Genomic DNA, 17458 nt, shown 5'->3' with positions numbered 1-17458 from the left:
TATTTAAAACAAGTACCTCTCTTTCCTACTTATCTTATATTAAATATTATTCCATATATAAATTAGCAAGTTTTTTGTGCATCATGACTTGTACCCCATGTTTGGGGACTTTTTCAAAAAAAAAACTTGAATTTTCACTTTCAACCTTAAAGTTTTTTCTTTTACATTTTAACCCATTTGAAATTTTTACTTTTAACTCAAACTTTTTCATCTTTTTGTAATTTAACACAACACATTATTATTTACAACTTTGGCCCCTTCATACTTATTTTCTTTCATAAGTTTTTCGTTTTACGTCTCGTTCTAAGTTTTGCGAGTTAACATATCGTAGCGTGCATGTGAGGTTCAACGCTTTTGCTCTATTTTTTTTTTTATATTTGACAGACCCGTCGCAACGCGTCCATTTTTTCCCTTTTGAAAACTTCCCCGCAACGGGCGGGTCCAGATCGACTAAGTTATTATTCTGTACGTTTTACGTTTCTGGTTAATTTCTTCGCATTAAGACGCTGTAACGGGTGTGCGTGGTTCAACGATTTTAGTCTCCTTTTCGTTCAGTGTATTTTTTACCATTTTATCTATTTTCTTTTTACGACGTCGAGAGTCGATGTCGTTGTGGCATTGGTACTACTTAGCACGGTTTTACGAACGTTTTTAACCTATTAATTTTTTTACTAATATATTGTTTCGGTTTACCCCTATACTTCCTTTACTTAAAAACTATTTTTTACGTGCATATTTTATGTACGAGTATGTATAAATATGATTTGTTCTACATTCCGACGTAAACTTTTTTTTATAGACGAGTCAAGTCAAATATAATACGTTTTCGTTTAAAGAATCCATTTTTACGTGCATATTTTTATGTACGTTTAGATATAAATTCAAGTTGTTCTACATTTCGACGTTAACTTTTTTGGGAAATGATTCAGGTCAAATATAATATATTTTCATTTTATTTTATATATGTTTCGTAAAGTTTTTTTCGAACCGAGTGGGGTCAAATTATGGTTTCTTTTTCTCCCTTTTTCCCGAAAGCTCTAATTAATCCATTTCGATTACATCTGCATATTTTCTTTCATACCCGTTACGTTTTCTATGTATGAGTTGGGTCACATATAATACGTTATGATTGTTCGATATGAATTCCATTTACTTTACGTTTGATCCAATCACAGGACTGAGTTCAACCGGATACGTCGAAATGTGTGTTTTCATATGGTTAATGCATCATGTAACGTTTAGACTAATCCATTCAATGTTTACGATGTACTCGCGCCGCAACGCGGGCGGGTCTTAACCCTAGTATAAATAATAAATTAATATTAAATGTTATCCTATCTTATTAAAAAAATAGTTTTTTTTTTTATTAATTGGTATACAAAATTATATTTATTCAACTCTTGTAAAACGCAGGGTTTCTAAAAATATAACCTTTTTTTATTATTTACTATACAAAGTTACATTTATATAACAAGTGTAATACACGAAGTTTTTAAAGATATAAATTTTTTATCATTTGCTATGTAAAATTAGATTTGTTCAAGACGTATAATACACGGGTTTTTTAAAGATACAATTTTTTTATTATTTGGTAGATTTTTTCAACCCGACTATACACGGGTTTTTTTAAGATATGACGTTTTTAGTATTTAATATACAAAATTACATTTATTTAATACGTGTAATACACATGGTTGATAAAGATATAACTCTTTTTTAGATCTATTCAACACGTGTAACATACGGGGTTTTTAAGGATGTAATATTTTTATTATTTGGTAGATTTATTCAACCCGATTATACACGTGTTTTTTTAAAGATACGACGTTTTTAGTATTTAGCATACAAAATTACATTTATTTAATCTGTGTAATACACATAGTTTTTTAAGATATAACTATTTTTTATTATTTGATATATAAAATTACATTTATTTAACCCGTACAATATACGGGTTCATAAAGATATAACTTTTTATTATTTAATATATAAAATTACATTTATTCAACCCGTGTAATACACGGGGTTCTAACCTAGTTGATTTATGTTTAATACATAACTAATTTAAATGCGATCCATAAGACACTTTTCTAACCATCTTTCTTAATCAAAGTATTTGATGATTACTTCAGCGTCTCACTGACTCATTCTTAAAAATCTTCTGAAATTTGAACTGTTTCAATATCATAAAAACAACCTCAAAAACAAAATTCAAACATAGTGTTGAAACCTCATCTTCATTTTTGTACATGTTGCTACACCTGCAAATCATTAACAATGGAGGACCTCACAAATATTATCAAGTAGAGCTCTTTCTTGTAGAAAACATCAAACAAAATCCAACACTTTCTTGTAGGGTGCATTGTGAAAATACAAAAACAACGACATTAAAATTCTAAACATTTCATGAGAAGTTGATTATACATGCTGCAGAACTCTTTTCAATAATTTCTAATTCCTTCCTCACATCTCTTCGCTTCTTTAGATCTCGTGGCTCGGTTTTACACCACCAGACATCCATCTTCTCCAAAACACGCGCATACTTCAGAACACATTTAAGGAAACATATTTCTGAATCATCCGCATGAAAGTTCTTGAAAGTCAAAGCCTTGAGATGATGCGATATGCATATTGGTACCAGTAACCAGATCAAATCATTTTCACCAAGCCGCATGCAACGATCAAATCCCTGTACAGTGTTTTACAAAACCATACATCAATACCATGATCCTTCCGTATAAATACAACCTTATAAATTGTTGACTTGTTGTTATCAAAAGATTAGATTGCTACAGTGAATTAATTATCATCTTTTTTTTTAATGGACAGTAAAGTGTTTGAAAAAGGAAAAGAAAAAAACTGAACCCGGACATTTTCGACCCGTTTCAACCCAAAACCATTTTAACAGAATACTCAACCTGCTAGGGGTGTCAATTGTGTCGGGTTGATGGGTTGAAATGTATAACCCGAACCCAACCCATATTATAAACTTATTATTTGTGTCAAAAATTTAAACCCTAACCCGCACACACATAAATTCGGGTCAACCCGAACCGTTTAACCCATATTTTTATGAGTCATGCATGTTGACGAGTTATAAGCAGGTTATCAATAATGTTTTTATGGTGAGTTGTGAGAAGTAAATAATATGATGTGCCACAACTAACATTATTATGACTAACCATGTAAAATGGAGAGGCGGCAATTCTTAATTCGACTCGAAGCCCGACCCGAACCCACACGAAAAAAAAAAACAGGTTTGGGTCAACTAACATGACCCGTTAAAAAACGAGTCAGGTCCGGGTTGACCCGTATTAAAAACAGGTCAGGTTTGGGTTGAACCGTATAAAAAACGGGTTGACCCATTAACCCATTTAGGTATTTAGAAAAAAAAAGCTTTTATATTTTTGTTTTTGTAGTTTCCATTTTACATGGTTAGCCTGTAAAATGGAAACTGTAAAAAACAAAAACAAAAATATAAAAGTTTTTTTTTTCTAAATACCTAAACGGGTTAACCCGTTTTTTTATACGGGTCAACCCAAACCCAACCTGTTTTTAATACCGGTCGACCCGAACGGGTCATGTTAGTTGAGCCAAACCTGTTTTTTTTTCGTGTCAGGTTCGGGTCGAATTAAGAATTGCCGCCCCTAAAAACTACCCATCTTGCTAGATAGCATGTTAACTGGTCAACCCGTTTTTTATACGGGTCAACCCCTATTGAATACTTTACCTCAGAGAGATTAATAGATTGTAGAGTTGGACAGAAGTTGAGCAAATCCATGAGTGCTCTGAAAGTGTAATTCCCAATTTCCATAGTCAAGACTAGATGGGTCAAATTTGGAAATACGGGAAAACGGTCCAACATGCTACCTGCATACATAAGACCCTTTGAAAAGCAAAGAGATCACAACCACAAAAAATCAGTATGAACTAGTTCTGACTATTCATTAAAGTCATATGTTAGCTTGCTAATTACCTCCATAGTGCGATTAGATACCTTCAAAAACACAACATTTCGTAGCCCTTTAAGTAGATCAACGGCACGACATGCAACTTCTTTTTGTCTCCCATGTAAAATAGGAATGTGGATGCATGCTTTGACCAGCGACGGAACATTACTCAAGAAAATCTCATTTGATAAATATCCAATGTACTTCAAACACGTAAGGTTTTTCGCATCAATCTTGATCTTACAGTCATTAGGTTCATAAACTGGTAGGTCATCTATGGTCAACCTTTTTAAGGTCAAACTAGAAATCGTAAAATTCTTCAAGATCCCACAATCACAATCCAACAAAACCAATTCTTCCAGAGCCACACAGCTTGTAAGAAGCTTTTCTGTAGAATCATCATCCAGGAAAGTAACTAGAGACAGATGTAAAGTTTTTAGGAATGGAAAAGAAATACGTGGCGGGATTTCGATTACACAATCCATTTCGATTTTCAAGATAACCAACGATTTGCAATCGAACACAGATTGAGGAATTACGGATGAGTCCTCTGCAAAGATACAAAGATCAAGCTCCCGGACATTGTGCATAATAGCACTAGAAATCCATGAACTTATTTGCGGCGCATTAGACCAAACACGACATGATAAACGAAACTTTTCAATAGCGGAAGCATCTCGTAACCTGAGGATTCTTTCTACAAAGTTCATGAACGAAGTCGACTCGGATGAATGTTGACAATCCACCTCACTTGCATACAACAAAGTATCATCAAAATCAAGATTTGGAACCGAAGCCCATATATTCTTCCATCTTTTGGATGATACGGAGGTCTTCACAACTTCTTTTGTGGGCAAAAACGATAGTATGTGATGAAGTATACAATCCGGTAGATTGCTGATATAATCAATCATATCATCTGTATGTTGAATTTCAAGTTGCTTGTGGCGTTTGCTCTCACTCATGATTTCCTAGACACTCAACAAATTATCATACAAGAAATTAATTAGTGCTACTTACATATAAGATAATCCTTTGAACCGCATATTGTAATTATGTGGTGAAGGTGGAATCGACAACATACAATAGAACCCTAACAACTAACCTAAATTCATGTATGCAACCATCATCATCATACTCAGTAAATCCCACCAATAGCAAAGCTAAGGTAGGGTCTGAAGAGGAGGGTAAGATGTAGACAGCCTTACCTCTACCCCGTAGGAATAGAGAGGCTGCTTCAAGTAACAAATGCCGATTGTAGTTTTGCATCAAGCCTTAGACATAAGGCACATAACACTCAGCAATTGAGACAAATGCCGATTAGTGCATGTACCCCCTTATCTTTCGGCTATCAACGCACCCTAAATTCATGTATGCAATAGATAATATAAACCCAACCCTAGGTAGCACTATAGAACAAAAATAACAAATTGATTGTTTTCTCGAAATTACTACTACAAGTAATAATAGGATTTATAGTGAATAGATAATATAAACCCTAGATCTGTAGAATTGGAAGAAACAGATTGATTGTTGTTTGATTCAATTCGATTCTTTCAAAATTAATTGGAGAGAACAGACAGGAACAGTAATAGGATTCATGTACGAACTCGATTGATTAATTATTATTATTATTATAGCACAGGTTCTTATATAATAATCGAAGAAGATATGCTTCATTTTCCTACAGAATGTGTTAAAAATAATAATGGCAACGCATGTTTATGAAGAAGATACAAGTAGAGAAAGAAGGCTAACTTGTGATCGGAGATTATCTGATTTTGCTGCTGCGTTTTATCGAAGAATCATACGGATAATGGAGGTTGAGAGCGTCATTCAGTTTGGGGAGAATGATTGGAGTGGACTGCTTTTATTTCACCTTCCTTCTCTCCCCATTTGGGTACTAGGTCTTATGAGTTTATTTCATTGGAAAATTACGAAAATGGCCCTTCACTAGCAACATTATTTTTCAATCTAGCCATCAATATTACACAGGCATCATCAAAATGAAATGAACCTACTTGCCTTGATCAATACCCCTCTATACGGCACGTATAGAGCAACATGTGTCGTATTACCTTTTGTGTAAATAGTAAACACATGAGAGCGCTTAACGTCCAGAAGATCATCCATACCAACAATCAAAACGACGACAAAATCTAAACACACCACGTGGACCGTCTGTGTACTTTTTCTATTACAATCATTCAACATTTCTGAGCTAGATCAAAAGACCCTCACTATAACTTATGACAGTCTACAACTATGTTTTATTTTTTTTAAGGTAAATTGGATGCTCATTGGCGTAATAATTCGTACTAGCAATGTGACCAACCGCATTCCGACCTTTTACTTTTGTTATTAAGAACGATCTCACTCTAACAAATAAGCTACCATTTGCCCAAAACATCTGTTCCGTTGAAGTGTTGCAAAGAGAAAGTTAGCAGTGTCATTAGTCAAATTGCTTACGTGGATTATTAAATCTTAAATCCAATATGCCTTTCTTTAATCATCATATAGATTAGATCAATAATCAACATTCCAAAGAAGGGAACAACCAAGGAGTGGAATACCAGTTAGTTTACACATTAGTAATTTACATAACAATACCAAAACATCATATTCAAACCTCTAAATATGATCAGTCTTTTTACTACTCCAAAAGCTTGATATTAATCAACTATGATGACACCACTTGCTTCATTCCCTAATCCACTTCCCAACTTTTCCTTTTTACTTTGTGGAGCACCAACACATGACTCTTTGAGTGCATCTATCTTCCTCTTGGTGGCATTACATATCTTCTTCAAACTCACCAAAATGTCATCAAACTCATCTTCAACAAACTCAGAATCACATTTTTTATCACAATTTTCTTGTTCAAAATTCCCACATTCCACTGATGCATTCACCCTCTCACCTAACCACGAATCTTGCTCGTTTTCGACACACTTTCGATCCACATTCTTCCACCAATCGTAGTACCGCTTTGAAACCCCGGGTTGGAACGATCTCGATGGAACAAAAAACTTCCCAAATTTACAAAATTCGTAACCAGAGAGATCGTCACCAGGGATGTCTTGATCAAACCCGAATTGCATAGCCACACGGTGAGGATGATATTCCGCTTTACAACCCAGCCCGTTAAGCTCACAAGGCGCTATAAAACGAATGAAAGACTGTAAATCATCATCTAAGACCAGCGAATCGGATATAATCTGTTCAGAATCTTGGTAATATAACGGCTGCTTCCAGTTTTGCAGATCAACAGCATACGGTCTCCAAATGAAACTCTCAAGACTGATCATATGCGAATGAAACAACGGTAAACCAGCATTTGAATTCAAACTATGCCATCGCGCTAATCTTGGCTCACCGGGCCTAAGCTCATTGGGCCGTTTTGGTCCTACAACTGGAAACCGTTCATACACCCAAATCTGAACCAACTGAAATGGTCCCAAAAGATTAACACAACTACTCGATTTCAAATTCGAATAACTCGAGTCCACACATTGTTCTTTCAGCTTTGTCAAATTATGATAAATATACGCAAGAACCGCAGGCGCGAGAGCCAGTTTAACCCCTTGCGATAGTCTCACCGCAATCGGGATCACATGTTTCCCTACCGAATCTTGATCACCCGAAGGGAAAACAAACCTAGACAACCACAATGCCAAGAACCCAACATGTTCTTGTTCATGTTCCTGTTCGTTTGTGTCTGTCATAAACATTTGCATCCACTTCGAATGCGAAGCCTTTTTCGACTTACTTCTAACTAACTCCGACCGGAACCGGTTCATTTTCTCGACTTTTCCCGCCAAATCCGGGATTAAGGCAACACTACCATCATTAACAGAATCACCAACAACTGAAAACCCACCAAGAATCATAACATCTTCTAGAGTAAGAGTGGCTTCACCCCATGGGAACACAAATGTGTTGGTTTGTGGGGTCCAAAAGTGTGACAATGTTGAGATGATGTTAGGGTTACAAGGGGTTTTGTAAATGGAACTCATGATGGGGTTGAATATACCGGATTGTTTCCACACGGTGCTGTGTTTTCGGGCCATTTGATCGACCCATTTGGCCCATTTGGCTGGTGGGTGTCTCCATTGTTTGAAGTTGAAGTGTGGGTTGGGTTGTTTGGTGGGTTTGGAGATGGGTGCGGGTTCATGGAGGGTTTTAGCGACTGGGTTTAGGAATGTTGCGAGTCTTTGGGGGAAGTGGTGGTGGTTTGTGGAACCCATGAGGTCGAGCTTTTGTTGGTAGATGGAGAGTGGTGGTTCGTTCGCCATCACTGTGTGGTGGTGGTGGGTGAGTGGAACGGTGGTGATATGACAAACGCCGGCCCAATACTTTGAATTTCAAAGTTCGAGTGTCTATCCAAATGTCAATTCACTCATCTCTATTTTCAAACTTAATTATTACTTTTGGTTACTTTTGGAAGTGTGTTGGTAACGGAAAAGAAAGCTATCGGTAATTGGGTAAATGGTAACTATAGTCATTTTCAGTTGATATCATGTTTGCGTTACGAGACGATAGACCGAATATTTCTCACCCAATTAAAAAAAACTATATAGTTTTGTTAGTAAAAAAAACTAAAACGATTACAAAATCATAATTTTGAGCTCGGGATAAACTGTACTTTATTAGGACTAATGAGTGAATGTTAGACAACTCCTAGACACGAATAAAAAATTAAATAGAGTCAACTATTTAAAACAAAACACCTCTATAGTTTTGCTAAAAAATCTAAAACGATGATAATTCTGTAATTTTGAACTGAGAGCAAATTTGTAATTTTGACTGGGGTAAAATCGTAATTTACCAAAAGCTAAAGCGATGGCAATACCATAATTTTGAACTAGGAGTAAATTCGTAATTTTGAACTAGGGGTAAAATCGTAAGATACCCATGCCAATGGGGGGAGTGTCATGTAGCAGTCTGGCACTATTCCCCCACACACCTTTAAAAAAAAAACTTAAACAATGGCAATACTGTAATTTTTAACTGGGTGCAAAATTGTAATTTTGGGCTAGGGTAAAATCATAATTTGCCAAAAAATAAAGCGTTGACAATACTGTAATTTTTAACTATGGGCAAGAATCGTAAACCAATTATGTTGGTTTATGATGTGTGTAAAATGCAACATATAAATCACATCAATTAAGGCATAAAACTAACCCTTTTTAAGTACTAATGTTGGAAAAAGAGTGTTTTTGTCTTCCTTTTGTATTTTCAGGATGAAATGAGCTCAAATTCACAAAAGAAGCAAAAAGACAACTAATTCTAGCATAAATACAAGAAAAGGAATAAAAGAAGGCTGTCCGGACCCTCAACGGCATCCTCCAAAGCAAAGAAGAGAAAACAGAAGCCTGAACACGCCCCATGCTCAGCCAGCACGGGGCCGTGCCCAAGAAGCAGCATAAAAGACAAACTTATAGAAGCTTCCATTGCCCACCACGAGGCCGTGTCCAGTGAGCACGGGGGCGTGGTGAAAGTACAGCAGGCGCATTAATTGTAATTGCGAATTACAATTAATGAGGAGAGAGACTGTCAGACGGGCACGGGGGCGTGTCCAGCGGACACGGGGCCGTGCCCAGCCTTCTGTTCAGCCTATAAATAGGGGTGCTTGGTTTCATTCCATCTCATCCCTTAACACACCACCTCTCTCACACCTCATCCACCACCCACCACCACCATAACACCATCATCCACCACCATCATCCATTGTCCATCGTAGAGTGTGTGAGTCGTCTCGGGATCCAAGATTGATCGTAAGAGTTCTTGACAATCAAGGCCATGTTTGCCTAAGTCTCTTACATCACTTGGTGAAGACAAGTGTTTAGTATAATACTTTTTATTTTTAATCTTTTGCACTTTTTATTTGGTTTTGTATTAATGACTTTAATAACTAGTTGCTTATGTTGAAGTTGATCTTTCCTTATCGTTTGTCCGTGGTGTCTTGTCATTATTTTACTGTCTATATAAAATAAAAGATTTTCACCATTCATATCTTCACGGTCTATATGGAGGTATGTTGGCTACCTGGTCGGGGGTTAAGGGAACGGTTTGGTAAGGGTCTTGCCCTTGTTCAGCGTTTAGAGGTCCTGCTTGGGACCTGGGTCAAATTTAGTAGGATCTCCTTCAATGCCCATAGGTATTGGATGGCGGGGATCCAAACTCTTTGACCCCCTCATAAGTTAACTACTATTGATACTATAACCCGGCTATTTAGGACTGTATCCCTGCTGACTCAGACTACTTAGCCGAGGGTAACGTCACCGCCAAAAGCAGGGCCTACCATAATTTGCATTAATAACTTAATTCATTATCTTCCAATAATCCGACCTTTTAGGATTGTATCCTTGCTGACTCAAACTACTGGGTTGAGGGTAACGTCGCCTTCAAAAGAGGGGCCTACTACAATAACTAAGATAATCTCTTAAACAAGTGCAAAAGTGCGAAAATAATCAAAGGTTATACTAATACACGAGTCGGATCCAAGTGATTCATCTTGTCTATCTGTTTTTATTTTTATTTTATTTTTCAGCATTTAGTTAGTTTTTATTTTCTTAGTTTAAAAACATTTTTCTCACTTTTTGATTTGATTAGACGTTGAGGATAAACCGGTATTAAAAGCTCTTGTGTCCTTGGACGACCTCGGTATCTTACCAACACTATACTACGTCCACGATGGGTGCACTTGCCCATATGTGTGTTTAATGTTAGTAAATATCGTGTTTTATAAATTTAAAACTTGGCTAAAGGTGTAAAAAAGGCTTAATTATATATCTAAATTATATGCACACCAACACACATCAAGTTTTTGGCGCCGCTGCCGGGGACACAAGGATTTTAAGAAAGTTAGGAATCAACGGCCTAATCATATTTTTATTTTTCTTTTTAATTTTTAGGATTTTTCTTAGTTTTTCAGCTTCTGCAGAGCTCAGCACGGGTCGTGCCCGCTGAACACGCCCCCGTGCTCAATCATTGGAACTGGCAATCCTGTTTTAAGTCAGACAGTAAGCTGAACACGGGGCCGTGTCCACTCAATACGCCCCCGTGCCCAAGATTCTCTTACTGAAAACAGAACCGTTAGATCCCGGCGGTTGGTAATTTCTGACACAAACATGAGTGATAGTAATTCTTTTTACTTTCGGAACTCTTACGGTACGTGGTGTCGATTATGTGGAGACGAACATGAAGAATTAAAATGTTATTTTCTAAATTATAGGCCCCACTATATAGACCCACCGATTCCTTATAACCTTAAGAGGGGCGAAAGTAAAAATGAGCACTATCTCTCCCTCGAATGCGCCCGGCCAGATATTCTAGGGGAAATGCTCCTTGACGAGTTATTTCAACTAGAAGAACTAATTCTAAATTGGTCAAAGGAACTTAGGAAGGATTTTATTGATCCGCCCCAAGACGATGACCATTAGGAAATGTTGGAACCGCATTCCGACAACCTCGTTGCTCCCGAAAATACCTTCATACCTAGAAAAGACTTGGACGATAGTCGTCCCTGTGCCGATTGTGCCGTGAAGGACTCTCCATCTACTTCGTTCGATGCATACATAGACCTGAGCGATTCGGCATACACCTTCTTTAACGAGAGCCCGGGAAAGGGTTGGACTTGTCCACCTAGAATGAAAATAGAAATTACCCTCACCGATAACCTCTTGCGTTCTCGCCTTAGTATAGGACAATTAAGGTATCTTAGGCACTTTGGGGTTGTTCCAACAAATCAAGAACCACCCGATATAAATAAAATCCTTAGGAGCAACAGAACTCCATAAAACAGCCTCCCAACACGGGGCCGTGTCCGGTCAACACGACCCCGTGCCCACCCAGAAGACTCTCTACTGATTTTGTCAGAATACGGACAAAATGTGTCAGGATTTTCTCTGCACACGAGGCCGTGCCCAGCGGACACGGGGCCGTGTCCAGCGTGCTGTCGTTTTCTTTAAATGCAGCTTGAATCCTGCTCATTTTTGACCACTTCACTAGACAGAGATTCCTGGGATCTTCACATATACCATCCTAGGTAAGTGCTAAAAGAAGGTTCCCAAGGACCATCTTGTCCTTTCCACTTTTGTTCATTTCTCCTTCTTTCAAAATTTTTCAAACATCTCCTCCATGGAAGCTTGGAAACCCCATGATTCCAACCTTCTATGAAAAGTTTGTAAGATTATTTGCTATGGATTCTTGTTTAAAGTTGATTTTATAACTTTGCTTTGAATTATATAAGCTTAAACCACAGTTAAAAGATGTGAAAATAATTTAAAACCCAAGAATCCTTAGTCAAAAAAATCCTGCAGACAACTGAACACGGGCCGTGCTCAGTGAACACGGGGCCGTGTTCGAGGTGCTGTTTTGCAAAAATTCAGTTATCTTCGGTTTCTTCCACAGAAAATGGCCAGCAGAACTAGCGGATCATCTTCAAGAAATAACCGAAATGGGAGAAGGTCGTCCACGGCAGAAGACTCCCTAGTAAACTACGTTTACGCCTTAAGGGAAGCCATAGACGAGATGACGGGAGTAGAAGAAGCGCTAGTGGACCGTATTAATCATCTGACGGTGGGGTTGGAGGGCTGTCTGCGAGAAGTGAACCTCCTGCACCAGAGGTTAAACCTTCTCGCCTCCCCGCCTTTGGTTCCCGTAATAACCCAAAGAGCGTGGAATGTAGTACCCGAGGTCATCATTCCGGCCGAATGGTATGCCATGCACCAAGGGCCTCAGCAAAGGGTGGTGCAAGGAGTCCCGGTGAATATTCCTCCTCAAGCCACTGAAGAGAATGAAGCTGCTTTCTTCCTCCCAAGGAGATAGAAGAGTGGCTTTGAACAATAACCAAGGAGCCATCGGCTAAAGGGTCTTACTACATCGGGAAGCTATTCCCCAAATTTTCCTAAATAAGTAGAACCTTTATGATAACCTCATGTATCCCCCTAGTTATTTAACTATATGTAATTCTCTATGTTTGCAATGATATGATGGTTTCTAAGATTGATGGTTATTGAGGAATAAAACACACTTATGGTGGTAATGGATGAAAAAGGGAACGAGAAAAATGGCCCCATGCACAAAGAACAGAGCAACCCGACACAAATCTCCATCACAGAAGGCTCAACACGGGCCGAGCCCAACCAACACGGCCCCGTGCTGAGCCACCTGCAGAAAAACACCCAGTTCAGGTAACTGGACACGGGCCGTGTTCACCAGACACGCCCCCGTGTCCAGGCTTCTGTCTCATTTCTTTAATTTCTGTTACTGGCACCTGACCACGGGGCCGTGCCCGGTCACCACGGGGCCGTGTCCAGACTGCGAGTAACATAAATCTTTGCTTTTTAACACTACACCACACATCTAATCAACCTAAAATTTTATTTTTGGGACACATTGAGGACAATGTGTAATTTAAGTGTGGGGGGGAAGCTAACACTTTGAAATTTTGCAAGTCCTAACAACAAGCCTTACACAAAACTCTATTGGAACCGCTAAACACCCAAATTTTTTTCAAAAATCCTTTCATTTTTACTTGTCTAAAGTCTAAGTTGGGAATCACAAGATTAATAAGGTTATATTTTTATAAAATTTACAACCGAAAGCGTCGTGATACAAGAACCAACATAAGAAAATTACGAAACGGCATAACAAGTCTAGTTAAAATTTAATTATATAGACTTGATCACATTAAAAACCCATTCCCACAAAAGTGAGTTTTGAGCCTTTATTGAGCATACAAATTTACATCTTTAGACTAAATGCTCATTTTTCGTTTCTTGTGTGAACAGCCGCTTGGTTCTTACAACTCTAGAACTTGCCACGTCGATTCATTCCCGGTCCTTACCAACTTAAACCCAAGTAAGTAAATGATGGAGGCATTAGGACTAACCATTTTTCTTTCTACACCATTATTTTTCAATTTTTTTTTACCACCTACCCAAAATCTCCCTAGTTAACCCCTTTGAGCCTAAACCTTTCATTTCATTACCCTAAAAAACCCTTTTTACCCACCAAAAACCTTTTTATTTTTTTTTCACCCCTTATTTTAGTAACAAAGCTCGGTTTTTCGCAAGCTCGTTCTTTTATGTGACTAAATATATATATATATATATATATATATATATATATATATATATATATATATATATATATATATATATATATATAATGATGAAGTTAAAAACAAACAAAGCTATACAAACAAAAGCTTGTTTGGAGGAATACTTCAAAATAAAAAGTCACTAAAAAAAATATTTTCGAAAACCGACACTTTTTACGCTTTTCGCCCTTTTACTAACCACTAACCCAACCACCCACCTTTAACCCAAGCCTAACCCTTCACTCAAAAAGTCCTCTTGATATTTACAAAGATAAAAAGTTAAAAAGGAGGGCGATTGATTGCTTGGCAAGCCTATGGAAGGTGTGAGTTCCATGCCGCTCTCGAGTGATTCACTAAAAATACACCTACGGCCGAGTGTTGAGTGATTTATCCCGTGAGGTATGTGAACTTGTATATAAATAGAATTTTAAAAAAGGCATGTTATGCCCAAATAAGTAATTTATCCTATGAGACGTTCTCAATAAATCATAACGAATAGGATTGTGAATAAATAAAAATAAAACCTAAAAAGATCTTTGGATTCCCGACACTCTATGACAAACCAAAAACATTCTCTTCTACCTATTCCATTTGGAGTGTAAGCCACATTTAAAGAGTTTTGGTTGAGGACAAGCAAAAGTTCAAGTGTGGGGGTATTTGATGTGTGTAAAATGCAACATATAAATCACATCAATTAAGGCATAAAACTAACCTTTTTTAAGTACTAATGTTGGAAAAAGAGTGTTTTTGTCTTCCTTTTGTATTTTCAGGATGAAATGAGCTCAAATTCACAAAAGAAGCAAAAAGACAACTAATTCTAGCATAAATACAAGAAAAGGAATAAAAGAAGGCTGCCCGGACCCTCAAAGGCATCCTCCAAAGCAAAGAAGAGAAAACAGAAGCCTGAACACGCCCCGTGCTCAGCCAGCACGGGGCCGTGCCCAAGAAGCAGCATAAAAGACAAACTTGTAGAAGCTTCCATTGCCCACCACGGGGCCGTGTCCAGTGAGCACGGGGGCGTGGTGAAAGTACAGCAGGCGCATTAATTGTAACTGCGAATTACAATTAATGAGGAGAGAGACTGTCAGACGGGCACGGGGGCGTGTCCAGCGGACACGGGGCCGTGCCCAGCCTTCTGTTCAGCCTATAAATAGGGGTGCTTGGTTTCATTCCATCTCATCCCTTGGCACACCACCTCTCTCACACCTCATCCACCACCCACCACCACCATAACACCATCATCCACCACCATCATCCATTGTCCATCGTAGAGTGTGTGAGTCGTCTCGGGATCCAAGATTGATCGTAAGAGTTCTTGACAATCAAGGCCATGTTTGCCTAAGTCTCTTACATCACTTGGTGAAGACAAGTGTTTAGTATAATACTTTTTATTTTTAATCTTTTGCACTTTTTATTTGGTTTTGTATTAATGACTTTAATAACTAGTTGCTTATGTTGAAGGTGATCTTTCCTTATTGTTTGTCCGTGGTGTCTTGGCATTATTTTACTGTCTATATAAAATAAAAGATTTTCACCATTCATATCTCCACGGTCTATATGGAGGTATGTTGGCTACCTGGTCGGGGGTTAAGGGAACGGTTTGGTAAGGGTCTTGCCCTTGTTCAGCGTTTAGAGGTCCTGCTTGGGACCTGGGTCAAATTTAGTAGGATCTCCTTCAATGCCCATAGGTATTGGATGGCGGGGATCCAAACTCTTTAACCCCCTCATAAGTTAACTACTATTGATACTATAACCCGGCTATTTAGGACTGTATCCCTGCTGACTCAGACTATTTAGCCGAGGGTAACGTCACCGCCAAAAGCGGGGCCTACCATAATTTGCATTAATAACTTAATTCATTATCTTCCAATAATCCGACCCTTTAGGATTGTATCCTTGCTGACTCAAACTACTGGGTTGAGGGTAACGTCGCCTTCAAAAGAGGGGCCTACTACAATAACTAAGATAATCTCTTAAACAAGTGCAAAAGTGCGAAAATAATCAAAGGTTATACTAATACACGAGTCGGATCCAAGTGATTCATCTTGTCTATCTGTTTTTATTTTTATTTTATTTTTCAGCATTTAGTTAGTTTTTATTTTCTTAGTTTAAAAACATTTTTCTCACTTTTTGATTTGATTAGACGTTGAGGATAAACCGGTATTAAAAGCTCTTGTGTCCTTGGACGACCTCGGTATCTTACCAACACTATACTACGTCCACGATGGGTGCACTTGCCCATATGTGTGTTTAGTGTTAGTAAATATCGTGTTTTATAAATTTAAAACTTGGCTAAAGGTGTAAAAAGGGCTTAATTATATATCTAAATTATATACACACCAACACACATCAGTTTACTGTTTCTGGTCCTGACAAATTACAATTTTGCCCCAAATCAAATTACGGTTTACTAGTTTAAAATTATAGTAGTGTCATTGTTTTAGTTTTTTTTTACAAAACTATGGAATTATTTTGTTTTAAGTATCATGCAGCTGCTTGACACTCCCCTCATTGATCTAGCTAAATTACGATTTTTGTGAAAACTCGAACCCTTGATCCTAATCGTCGTGAGACGAGCTTGTTACTCTCGTTGTCGAGAGAAGGGCATTTTGGGAATACGTACATTTATTATTATTATTAATATTAACGATCCGCGAACGATTTGTTTAACGGGTGACACGAATCGAAAATAAATAACTTATCGAAAGCTGGAATGATTTTCGATCGTATTTTGTTCGTGACTTAAACCGAGCTTTGGGCTTAGCTAGGCACTTAAGGTATGCGGATCCATACACGCGGGCCAAGCCCAACCCAACTCCTCTACACTCTAAACCCTATCTATTTAAGCATCACTTTCTCATTCCCCTCTCATTTTTTTCACTTAAAAACCCTAACCCACAACCTCTGCCTCCCCTCTGATGTCCGGCCGCCGGAGCCGTTTTCCGGCGAGAGTCCGGCGATACATTTGTGGCCACGCAAAACCCCCAACCTCCCCTTCTTCTTATATTTTCACTCACACCCATCTAGAGAATCGAAGAACGAGAAAGAGAGGCCGACCACCCCTCTCCTGCGGCGTCGCGACAGTGGTTCGACGGCGGTCATAACCGTCATTCTGACGGCGCCTTACGACAGCGGAATGGTGGATTTCGGTTGAACTGGCGGCGGTGGAACCTCGCGGCAGCGGTGATGGCAGCCGACGACAATGGCAGTAGTAGGATTAGCTCAGTTATTGGATGGGTTTCTGCTCGGCGTTATGCCGTTCGTGGGTTGCTTCAAGGTTCAGGTCGGTTCTAGTGGTTCGAGTCCGACGAAGTTCCGGCGAAGTTCCGATTTAGGTCAGGAACAGTAACAAGCCGACGCCACAGTCCCCTGGTTAGTATATGTATGTGTCCTTTATGGT

General features: G+C 38.3%; 2 protein-coding genes across 4 annotated transcripts; both read right to left on the bottom strand.

Moving 5' to 3' along the window:
• Positions 1 to 2294: 2294 nt before the first annotated feature.
• Positions 2295 to 5863, bottom strand: LOC110890217 (F-box/LRR-repeat protein At3g59190). Of its 3 annotated transcripts, none has more exons than XM_022137810.2 (4): positions 5709 to 5863; positions 3977 to 4921; positions 3731 to 3886; positions 2295 to 2689 (listed from the first exon to the last, which is right to left on the bottom strand). In XM_022137810.2, exons 2-4 carry the CDS (start codon positions 4913 to 4915, stop codon positions 2405 to 2407), a joined length of 1380 nt encoding a protein of 459 aa, XP_021993502.1. In that variant the 5' UTR covers positions 4916 to 4921; positions 5709 to 5863; the 3' UTR covers positions 2295 to 2404. The 3 variants fall into 3 exon arrangements, with proteins under 3 accessions (XP_021993502.1, XP_021993503.1, XP_021993501.1); XM_022137811.2 differs by having other exon boundaries at positions 3998 to 4921; XM_022137809.2 differs by having other exon boundaries at positions 3977 to 4928; positions 5709 to 5856.
• Positions 5864 to 6471: 608 nt separating this feature from the next.
• LOC110890216 (serine/threonine-protein phosphatase 7 long form homolog) lies at positions 6472 to 8437 on the bottom strand. The gene has a single exon (XM_022137808.1). It carries the CDS (start codon positions 8243 to 8245, stop codon positions 6623 to 6625), a length of 1623 nt encoding a protein of 540 aa, XP_021993500.1. The 5' UTR covers positions 8246 to 8437; the 3' UTR covers positions 6472 to 6622.
• Positions 8438 to 17458: the final 9021 nt, after the last annotated feature.

Source organism: Helianthus annuus, chromosome 11 (genome assembly GCF_002127325.2).
Source record: "Helianthus annuus cultivar XRQ/B chromosome 11, HanXRQr2.0-SUNRISE, whole genome shotgun sequence".
Taxonomy (NCBI): Eukaryota; Viridiplantae; Streptophyta; class Magnoliopsida; order Asterales; family Asteraceae; genus Helianthus; species Helianthus annuus.
This window is presented reverse-complemented; position numbering and strand designations above follow the sequence as displayed.

What these genes read in the sequence shown, in the direction of transcription:
- LOC110890217 (XM_022137810.2), bottom strand. Translation starts at nt 4,915, where the DNA reads ATGAGTGAGAGCAAACGCCACAAGCAACTTGAAATTCAACATACAGAT. An exon ending in TATCTAATCGCACTATGGAG is followed by an intron (nt 3,887 to 3,976) that starts GTAATTAGCAAG and finishes TGCTTTTCAAAG; the next exon opens with GGTCTTATGTATGCAGGTAG. An exon ending in AATCTATTAATCTCTCTGAG is followed by an intron (nt 2,690 to 3,730) that starts GTAAAGTATTCA and finishes AACACTGTACAG; the next exon opens with GGATTTGATCGTTGCATGCG.
- LOC110890216 (XM_022137808.1), bottom strand. Translation starts at nt 8,245, where the DNA reads ATGGCGAACGAACCACCACTCTCCATCTACCAACAAAAGCTCGACCTC.